The 11,298-nt window shown below is 49.8% G+C and overlaps 1 protein-coding gene across 1 annotated transcript in view; it reads right to left on the reverse strand.

Moving 5' to 3' along the window:
• The window catches only part of VEGFA (vascular endothelial growth factor A), a 140,629-nt gene that overhangs the window by 2,499 nt on the left and 126,832 nt on the right, over positions 1-11,298 (reverse strand). Inside the window, exons 2-6 of the mRNA XM_010006237.1 lie at positions 6,614-6,810; positions 4,821-4,897; positions 4,349-4,381; positions 1,324-1,395; positions 61-192 (exon numbers count right to left, since the gene is read on the reverse strand). Of these exons, the coding sequence (XP_010004539.1) occupies positions 61-192; positions 1,324-1,395; positions 4,349-4,381; positions 4,821-4,897; positions 6,614-6,810 (511 nt within the window). The remainder of the gene's footprint in view (positions 1-60; positions 193-1,323; positions 1,396-4,348; positions 4,382-4,820; positions 4,898-6,613; positions 6,811-11,298) is intronic.

Below are 11,298 nucleotides of genomic sequence, written 5' to 3' on the forward strand. Positions count from 1 at the left end.
CCCCCCTCTTTCTCTTTCTCTCTCTCTGTGTGTTTCTCTTTCATCCTTCAGGACACAAACCTGCAAGTGCGCTCGTTTAACTCAAGCTGCCTCGACTTGCAACGTGAGTCTGTGAATTTGCAGGAACATTTACAGGTCTGGGGATCTTGTACAAACAAGTGCTTTCTCCTCTCTGAGCAAGGCTCACAGTGACTGCAAAAAGGCAAAAGGAAAGATGTCTAAGCTACAGCGCTTCAGCAGAAAGAAAATACACATGCAACACCCTAAACATCAAAGCAATCCCCTTGCCCCCTCCCACAGACCCCACGCTGCCCACTGGCGCGCCGGGGGCTGATGGATTAGCACCCCGGCAGCCCCAGGACAGCACCCCCTTGCATTAGCGTAAAGAGAAAGAAAACAGGCTCTCTGCACAGTATTCACAAATGCTGCATTGGATCCATCGGCACAGGCCAGAGGGAGAAAGAAGGGGAAAGCAAGGATGGGAAGGTGAGAGGTCCCAGCCAGCTATTGACGTATCAATGAAAGAAATTCTCTGAAGTGGGCTACTCGAGTAGAAAGAGGCCAGTGGCTAGACAAGTTAAATAGAGGGTCTCTCCTCCCCTGGAAGGCAGCTGAGCTCCAGCATCACGTGCTTACCCCTGCAGCCAGTACTGCCCTCCCCTCTATAAGCCCCATCCCAAACTTGCCAACTCAGAGTTTCCTATGGAGGGGCAATGAATTTACAATGCAGAATTCTGTGAATCACCATGAGAGGCAGAGCAGTGAGAGACAGGGAGAGAGAAGCCACCAAATCCAGCAGAGAAGGGAAAAAAAGAGAGAGCCCCTCCAGGTCCCCAGCACCCTCTCTCCAGCTTCCCACCATCCCCTCTCCAGCTTCCCACCATCCCACCTCTCCTCTCCGCCTGTGACTCCACCAGACAGACACACTTGCACACGCACACACACAGATGCACAGCAGATGTCAGCCTGCCTGTCACCAGTCATCATAGCAGTGAGGGCACAAGACAAGTGGGGGAAAGCAGATGACAGAGCTGCAACCAGGAGGTGTGGAGAAGAGGTGCAGGGCACTCACCCACCCACCCAGGCTCTTGTGCCTTGGGAAAATGGTCACCACTGATGATTAGAGAGCCAAGCAAGCTAAAGCCACCTTCCCTGAGATACCCTTAGTGCCAGAGCAGTGCCACCACCAGTGCTGCCCCTGCAGATCCTGCAGCCCACCAGTGACTGAGAGGGGAGGGTGAGATTTTGAGTAAGCATCAAGCAGGCGGTTTGGTTTGGGGAGAGGGAGGGAAGAGAGTCTACAAGCAGAGGACACAAACGTACAAGCTGAGTGGTTTGTACCGGCCTTTCTTGCGCTTTCTCTTTTGACCCTTCCCCTTTCCTCGCTTTGATTTTCTGGAAGAAAAACAAAACAAAAAAAAAAAAAAAAAAATTTATACTAGTTTGAAACCACTGCCCAACCACAAATAAAAAGTCCAGCTATAACTTTTGTTTTAAAATATGCTCATTTTAGAATAGGAGTGAAGTTCATACTTCCAATTAAAAAAAAAAAAAAAAAAAAAACCTTTTCTCTTTTTTTTTTTGTAAAAAAAAAAAAAAAAAAAAAAAAAAAAAAAAAAAAAAAAAGAGAAAGAGAGAGAGAGAGAGAAGGAAAGAAAGGGAGAGAGAAAACGGAAGAAAATGCAAGGAAGAAGAGGGAAAAAAAACAAAACAGCCATGTGCCTTGCTGGGAGGGGGGAAGCACATGAGGCAGGACTGGAGGGCAAGTCCCAGGGCCGAAGCACAGATCTCCACCTTGCACACACATTCACCAGCCCTCCTGCGCTCCTGCCAGCACTGCAACCGGTCTGCCCACAGCCAAGCCAACACCAGTGGACTCGGCAGCGACCACCTCCTGCAGGGCTTCTGCCAGCACAGGCGGATCTGCTGGAGCCTCAGAGGGGCACCTGCCCCCACAGGGCCAGTGGGAAAGGGACTGGAGGTGAGGGGAAAGGAACAGAAAGCTTGGTGAAAGCATCACGCAACCACAGTGAGTGCAGACAACTGTTGCAGGTGACAAGCGCAGGCGCACACTGACTGACAAGAGGCAACCTGAGCAGAGGGGCTCCCCCAGGGAAAAGAAAACTGTTCTGACCTGACACAACGCCCAGCACTGGGCCTAGGAGGGAACAGCTGAACTCCAACAACTCTGCTGCAGGGCTGGTAGTAATCCTGCCTTGGGATGGGATCAAAGGGGGTCTGGCGTCAGCACCCCACTGACAAGGGGAGAGACCTGGTCTAAAGAGCAGTGCTGCATGAAAGAGGGCTATCTATCCTGAAGGCTCTGCTCACCCACCCCACCTCCTGCCTGTGTTTTGGAGGACTCCTGCAGACCTTGCTGGATGTCTGCTAACATCCTCTCTGGTGGCTTACATCCTGACTACAGAAGGCCTGACCTCATTATGACACCCAAGAGATAACCAGTAAGCAGCTCTCAGATGTTCTCTCCTTTCCCTCCCTCCCACTGCCTTCCACATGGATCTGTCAGGGAGACAAGTGGACAGAGCCAAAGCACTGACTCTCTTCTGAAAAATCCACCATTTACTCCTAACTCTCGGGCAGGGGCTGGGACAGGCAGGGGCTAAGACGTGCAGGTTTGGACACTAACCATGGATCCCTACAGACCAGTGAGAGCACAGGGAGGGAGAGAGGCTGGAGCCTGTGCTGCTCCTTGAGCCATGTTAGCACACGACCAAGGGAGATACATGCAAGGAGAAGGCCCTAGGCAAAGCACCAGGGCTTGTCAAGCAAGTGAGCCCCAGCACTATGGCAGTTCAGCAGAGGCTCCCTCCTTCCCTGGTGCAGCCCACTTCAGGAGGGAGCTGTGGAGGGGACATAGGGAGATAGAAGGGAAAGCACCACAGGTGTTTCTTAGGCCCTGTTCAAGTTGTCTCACTGGAACGAGTGTCAGCATCAGCTCGCTCCCAGCCTCTGCCCTACATGTCAGGAGTCACAGAGAGGCGGTGAGGGGAGGAAAATCAACCTGAAGGGAGGAGAGGGGCACCAATATAACAGGACTTTCAATCCAGCACAAACCAAAGTACACCAATCTCTCCTACCCCTCCCCTTCCTTCCCCAGGGAGTGCAGAACCAGCAAAGAGCAGGCAAGGTGTTGTTAGAAGAGGAAAGGGAATGCAACACAGCTTGGGCTGGCTGCTCCACCCACACCCCATCCTCACTAGAGCTCACACAGACCCAACTCTCACACACCTTCGAACCACAGAGCCACACAGACTGACCATCCTCAACATGGCCCTGCACAAAGAGGAGTGTTGGCTGCATGCAGCTCAATGCAACCAAGAGCAAATTTCCAGGGGGAGGAGGAGAGGCTGGAAGGCAGCTAGAAATATACAACCACCAGGACAGGGGTGAAAGAAGTTCTCTCACTCTCCTGCTTGCTCTCTCTGTCTCTGTTTCAGCCTCATCTCCCAGTATTCACCCCCTTCCTCCCCAACTCCACACCTCTAAATGGCAGAGTCGCTATCCCAGCCATGTACAGTCCAGCTGACCCTCTCTCCCAGAGAGGTCACTCTTTATTTTCCATGTTGTTCCACATTTTGTGATCATCCCTGCAACTACTGCAGGACAAGAGCTTATTTCTCTACTTTCCACAACCTTTTTACTTAAGTAAGGAAGGAAAGGTTGTGTCTTAACTTCCTTCCAGTCACCAGGGCAAATCCATCAGACTGAAAAAAACTCATGAAAGTCTCCACCAAGACCCAGCTAGGACATTCACCTCCCAGGCCAGGACATTACAACCCCCCAGGCCCCCACCCAACCAAAATCAGCATCACATTCTGCATGGCATCAGTTCTGCCTCCACCAAGCCTCTATTTCCACCTCTCCCTGTAGCCAGCAGAGTTCCTACCCAAGCTGCTGTGAAAGAAGCCAGCAAGTACTCATTCAAGCAGCAAGAAAAAAATCAGTAATAAAGAAGGGCAGCAATTTGCAGTAACCAGAAACTCCCCAGGAAGAGCGAAGGGAGAACAGGGGCTGCACCTTGAATCCATTCTGGTAGGACACAAACGACGGGACTTCCCTGACTCAGGGTAAAGCATTAGGAATGACTGCCATGGCCATGGGTCATGCAAGCTCCAGGTCTGGGGTGTGAAGGAAGGACCGTCAGATCTGGGTTTCTGTGCCCACCTGGAATGGATTCAGAGCGTCGCCCCGTGCACTACCATATGCCATTTCCAAAAACACCTTCTCAAAGCGAGTATCTCCAACCAAAGAAAAGGGCAAGGGGCAGTGGGGAGAGGAAACACCAACCAACCACCAAAAGAGAAAGGAGGAAAGGTTTGTCACTTACTTTTCTTGTTTGTTTTTGACATCTTTCTTTGGTCTGTGGGAAAAAAAAAACAACAAACAAAGGCCTTATAAGAAAGGAGCTTACCATTTACAATTCCAGTATTATCCCCAGATCCCACCAAGTCCAGGGAAGGATATGTACAGCTGGCTTTGCAAGATCCCCATGACACAGGTTAAGTGGTCCTTCTCAAAGTGTTTGCTCAAAGCTTCTGGAACCCTCTCCTGTTGCACCTCACTGGCAACCAGTGCCAAAAGACCCCAGGATTCAGGCTAGCATTGTCCACCTGTGATGTCTAGAGATGGAGAAGCCTCGCCAGCAAAGGGCTTCTTTTCCCAGGCTCAGCCATCCCAGTGCAAAACAAATGAGGAGACTGCAGAAGACTCTGGACAACAGTCCCAACCCAATGGCAGAAAAAAAGGAAAGGCTTGGAATACATTTATTGCAAGAGGAACCAGTGCTGCTCCATTCTCACCTGCAGTCACATTTACTGTGCTGTAAGAAGCTCATGTGCGCTATGTGCTGACTCTGAAGGGGTTTAATTCTCATGATCTGGAATGAAAGAAACAGAGAGGGTCACTGCCCATTCACTATTTATACTCACAGCTCTAAATCAGCCTGCTGCATGGCAAAGCATTTGCACCCCAGGTGCTCCTGGGAACAGCATGGCAGAGTCTGAGCTAGTTTTGAGGCCCCAATCTCCCAGTCAGGGAAAGTCTTTGATCACAAGCAAGCAGCAACACCAGACTCGTGCCAAAGCTCTGTTTGCTCATGCATGCATGGTTCCAGCACTGGTGGACTGCCTTAGAGACAGGCATGGCAGAGAGCAAAAAACCATTGGAAGGTTCTCACTGAGCTGTCCCTGATCGATGCTACAGAGACAGTAGTAGAGCATCCAGCCTGTTCTCACATAGAAGCATGCTTCAGTCTAACACAAAGGCCCAAAGCAAAAATTCCGTATCTGACTCCTTTTCCCTAAACCACTGTTCCTTCCCAGCTGACATCTCATCTTCTCAGTGACTCAAAACATGAAGTAGATCTGGTGATTTAGGCTTAAAACAGCCCTGCAGAGCCAGACATTGCTAATATCCCAGGCCCAGGTGTCTCCAGTTAAGTTATATTAGAAGCTATGCATGCATTGTCACAGTGTCTCAATACAGATTCTGCTGAAGTGTCTCTGACCCTTTACAGGCAAGCAAGCATACCAGCCAAAACTGTAATTCAGCAAGGAATGGTAGGAAGAAAACCATCCCTAGCTACACCATACTAGTATGCTCCGGCCCAGGCTGGAAAAGCACTATGGGGAACCATGGAAGAGCACAGACAGGTTGCCAGAGTTCAAACACAGCTCAAATGACAAGCAAAAAGAGATTGCTGGTTAAATCGCTTAATCCTGTGTGTTCCTCCTCCATGTCAAAAAGTGATGGTAAGCTTTACCATGGCCATTCGAGAGGCTGAGGGACAAAAATAGGTGAGGGAGCTATGGGGTAAGGGTAATGGGCACTAGCTCCATTGCAGACAAAAACTGGGACCCAGGCTGGCAGACAAGGCAGAGACAAAGCTCTACATCAGAGTTTGCATTCTCCACATGTGCCCAGTCTTTGCTATCAGGGCCATCTCCATCTCTTCCAAAGAATGAATTCAACCGAACAAAGGAGGAGGGCGCCCAAAGGCAGAAAGACTTTTCCACTTGACACTGAAGCCCTGTGTTTCTTAGAGCCCCTCTCCACCCCTGCTGTGCCAATGTAGCTAATGACCCAAATCCCTTGCTCTGTTGGTAAAGGCTGACCTCATATGCCCTCCGGGAGAGAGCAGACAGGCTTTCCCCATTCGAACCCCTCAGCTGCCCTCAGAGCAACAGCAGTATGGACCAAACAGATGTAAGGTGGAGCAAGGGCCCAGGGGGTCTCTTCTTGGGGCCTCAGAGGTAACAGCATCAGAAATGCTCTGTTACGTTCTCTGAGCATGCAGAAACGCTCCTTTGCGTGCTCCTACCTGTGGTATTTAGGCACTAGTGAGGTCAATGCCAAAATACAGATTCTCCTCTTAGCCTTGAATACAGAGGGGCAACTCATCTTTTAACCCTGCATGGTGTAATGCTGGGTACAAAGGTCAGAAGAGGGGTGAACCCTCCCAGTCCCACAGCCTCAAGTTCCCAGGGTAGGCTGGCCTTCCTCTGATTTAGCTGGGAGCTGGGACTTGGGATGGCTGTGACGGCTGACTCGCTTCCTGCACCCAAGCATGCCAGCTTCCAAGCTGGGCCCTCACCTCCATCGTGACGTTGTACACATCCACGGGGACACATTCTAGGCCCTCATCGCCGCAGCAACCTGCACATCTCATCAGAGGCACACAGGATGGCTTGAATATGTACTCCACCTCATCAGGGTACTCCTGGAAAATGTCCACCAGGGTCTCAATTGTCCTGCAGAAGCTGCGCTCATAGACTTCCAGGAATTTGATAACTAAAAGGAAGAATGGAAGGAGTAAGTTAATGCAAACTTAGCTCAAAGACATCTAGGGCTTTGCCCCTTAAAATGAGCCAGAAAGTTGCAACACATGTACCCTATGCTCTTCATTAAATGATCTTGGAGGCCTAGGTCCTTTGTTTCTGCCCTACACACACACATACACACACACACACAAATCAAGCAGGGAAGAGAAAGAGACTATCTCTTCCCACCGCTGTTTCAGGGCAGACACAAGATGGACAGAAGAGCCCCACTGTTTGCTTCCCTGCCACCATGATACATTCCACAAGCCCCTTCCTTGCTATTACTCATACTCTCAGATGAAGGCCCTTCACCAGTTTGCCTTTCACTCCTTTTCTAAACAGCCAGTGGATGCCCCAGTGAGTTTTAGAAGGCAGGGGAGTAAGTCAGAAGCATCCTTCCTAGAGACCTGGCACAGAGGGACTTCTGAGAACAAGCAGGTTTTGAACCATGCATCCTCTTCCCATCTGCTTCCTCTTTTGCCCATGCAGAACATATACCTCAACAGGCCGGCCCAGAATCATGACAGCACCTGCTGCAAGTCACATCCTCCATGTCTCCACACTGACCACTTTCCCAGACCCAGCAATCAAGCTAACCACTGGAAGATTCAAAGCAAGCCCACAGCACCCTCAGGATTAACTAGACCATATACTTGGCTACCAAACTGCAATGATGCAGTGTGGGAGGGGGAACAGGGCGGATCAGCCATTATCCCCTGCCTTCCCTTTGAATGGGGCAAACACTAACTGCTTGTGATCTGCACTGATTTCACAAGTGTTTCTCAATGTTTTCCAGACTCTTGCCAAAGCTTCGCTTTGCTGCTTGGTCAAGGGTTGGAGAGATTTAAAGAGATGAGAGATAGGACAGATAAGTACACACGCACAAAATCCACCTGCTAGTATAGTTCTGCAAACAGTGAGTACCTGGAGCCCCCCAGGCCTCCTAGCACTACCAGCAGGCAGTCTCAAATGGAGCAGAGGATAAGAGTATACACAAAGAGACAGTACCTGCCCCATGCTGTTATGCACTATAATGATCCACCTGTACAGTAAGCACAGTCCTACAGCACCAAGGTTGATAACTCTGAGTGATAAGCGCAAACTGCTTGCATCATGGAAAAACATGGTCTCCAGTAAGCATTTCTAAAGTGCCCTGAACTTGTGACAAACTGGCATAAAGGTTACTTTGCCACAAAAATGCAAAAGCTGCAGGGCTTGGAGCTCATAGCCTGCAGTTAATTGTTGAAAGTTAATTCTAGGTCACGCAGAACTGACAGTGCCACAGTGCTGAGAGTGGGTACAAAAGAGGAGGAGCTTCCAACCAGGGAGTCTGAAGTGCCAGAGAGCGTGAGCAGCTATTAAAAGAGAAAGTGGCTTGTAAAAGGGAAATGTAGCCTGGCAGGCATGGATTGCTTGTTGGTATTCCTCGTCTAGAAGACAGCATGTTTCTGTTCCTTGTCCCTTCCCTTCCTCTTCCTTCCTCCCCAAATTGCTTTAGACCTCCTGGCTGTTCTCCTGGCTTGTCTGTGGCTACCTCCTTCTTCCCGTTCCCCTTCAGAGTGACCTTAGTCACCGCCTATGTTCCAACAAGTTGAACAATTTAATATGTGGGAAATTCTGCAGGCACAATGACAGCCACTGAACTGCACTGATGATTATTCACACTGTGCCAGCTGAAAAGATCTGGGAACTCTGGCAGTAAAGGCATAGTTCTGGAGAAAGATGCTTACAAACCTACGTCAATGGGAGGGAGGGAGCAAGGGAAGGGAAGAAAGGAGGGAGAGAAAGCAGCAGTTACCTGTGCAGATCAAATGCTGCTCACCGCAGTACTCTAGGGCATAGAGGCAGAAACCGAAACAAGAGTAGAAAACTGAAGTGAAACTGATTGACGTCTGCCACACTTTCTAAATGTTTGTAGTGCACAAGCAGCCGGACTACACCAGAGAATCCAGAGTGCAGACTGGCCACAGAACAGCACATTTAACTCCTTTTGTGGAGGGTTTACTTTCACAGCTGCACCCTGATGACTATACTTCAGATCTGGGAGATCCGACAGGATTAAATCCTTTCCATAAAGAATTTGGAAGTTTTTGCCTTTGCTTCAACATAGGATGATTTTCCAAAGTCTGAATCAGCGTCTGAAAAGGAAACGGGGAATCTTTCTTCAGCTGCCAGTCAGAACATCCTGCCATGAAAGGTGTGTTGCTTTGATTTTACTGGACGCGGAGCATTCCCACAGAGCCTGTGCAACACTCCATAGTTCATTTGTACAGTTAACACCCAAACCAGAGCGAATGACTGAGGTGTAGTCATCCTCACAGCAAAGCCCTGCCCCTCCTACCATATCTACACTTACTACCATGTACCAGGAGTCATATTCCACACTTTGCTGGGCTGATTCAGTTTGTACTTCCTTTCCACTGCTTGTGTCAGGGATGGAAGGTCTGTCTTTCATGGGGAAACATAGGAAGGTCATTGAAGGACTAATACTTCTTGGCCTGCTCCCTTCCTGCAATTTGGGCTTCAGCCCACATTAAAATTTAATCCTGCATCTAACCTACACCCCTACCCTGGCAAAACACCTCCAGACTTGAGTCAGAGATTCTCCTTCGTGAGTGGAGGGGTAAGTAAGTTTAAAACCCAGTCAGGGCCTACATTAACTCTTCAGGGCAGACATAGCCACAGCAGGCAGGATTAAGTCCAAATTTGAAGCAGCCAAGTGGGAACATGCTAAACTAGAAAAGGAACAAGTCTATGATCATTTTGCCCCATCAAGTCTATGATCATTTTGCCCCATGGCTTAGCAGCAATACAGACACACTGTTCTTTTAAAAATAAAAGTGCATCCACAAGTGCTGGTGGTTTCTTTTATTTATACCAGAAAATCTTTTCTCGCAGAACAAAGAGTGTTTGTCTGACTCCTCTACAACTTCCAGTGCCACAAAACGTGGAAGGCTCTCTTGAGCACAAAAGGGTACAGGCTGAAGCTAAAACTACAGTCTCCCACCAGAGTAAGTCCATCCGAAATAAAAACCTGTCACAGCTCAGCATCTCAGAACAAGTACAAAATGGCCAAAGACACAAAACGACCTTCCATCCCAGCCCCAAAGCCCCCAAGACCTTCAGTGGAAGCAATTTCAGGGCTGTCCTTGTGGAACATCATCTCCTTTTCACAGAAAGGAAACTGAGGTACTGAGAGAGGACCTCCAAGCTCACACAGTAGGACAGAAGTAGAGCCAGAAAGGTAATGCCAAGAGTCCTGACTTTGAGTTCACAGATGTACCTGCACTGCAGAACCAGAAATAGCACCAAGGCGATCGCACTCACACTGCCGGACCAACTTCTCACGTGACCCCATCGGCCTGCTTGTGAAAGGGATTTAAATTCTACTCAATTTTTCCTCTCCCTGGGAATGCGGCTGGCCACAACAAACGGCACAGATGAGGACACCACTTCTTCTCTACCAAGAGCAGAGGAGTGGTTACAAAAATAAGCCTCACAGCAGGCTCCATCTTGATCCCTCTGGAGTCCCTGAACCTTCTTCTGTTGACTCCAGCGGGAGCAAGGGTCAAGCGCAACAAGCGGCAGCCCGCCAGCAAATCAGAAATTCTGCCCATGCAAAATGGACACCTATGCCAAACACAGCCTGCCACAAACCTCTGGCAATGCACATGCAGCCCGTCACGCCAACAGAGTTACAGAAATTGAAATTGAGTGCGACCAAAAAAAATCCAATCTCGGCCCACACTGCTAGAGCCCTCTGCTGACCTCCAGCTGGAATAACGCTGAAGGTCACAACCCACAGGTACCAGGCAAGAACTTCACCAGACCCTGCCATGCAGCGCATATCTGCTCTGCTATGAAGATATGGGGAAAAGACGGCCAGAATGGTCTTAAAGTAGCTGATGATCAACTTCAGCCTGGAGGCTCTGAAGTCCACAGCCCTTTTACCCACTTCTGAGCTGAACACTGCAGACAGAAAGTGAACCTCCAGCAACGCACCAGGGCTCCACCAGACAGGGCACTTGGAGGCGGCATCTCTGGCTAACCTGGGGGCTGACTGCTCTTCTGCTCTACATTTCCTTGTACAAACCAAGAAGGCAGAGAACATTGCCACAGTCTGGCATTTAGGCAGCAGGAGTGCCAGAAACTTGCAACTGCTGCAGGGGCACACCACCTCATTTCCTCACCAGGCGATGGTTCCACCTATACTGGACCCCCAGCAACAAATCGAGTAAGACCTATTAGATCACACTGCTGTCCCCTGAATCTGCCAGCTCAAACCGGAACGAAGGGGTGCATTTTTTGAGCCTGGCTCTGCACAGCACTTAGCAGCAACCTAACTGGGGGGTACCCGAGACCGTCAAGGGGGCACGACGCTGTAAAATCAACCTCCTGAGCTGCCCCTTCTTCCTCCTCTGCCCCCAGAGAGCTCCTGCCTGGCCACCTGGGGAGAGCT

The sequence above is a fragment of the Chaetura pelagica genome, unplaced genomic scaffold, assembly GCF_000747805.2.
Source record: "Chaetura pelagica isolate M959 unplaced genomic scaffold, ChaPel_1.0 scaffold271, whole genome shotgun sequence".
Lineage (NCBI taxonomy): Eukaryota > Metazoa > Chordata > Aves > Apodiformes > Apodidae > Chaetura > Chaetura pelagica.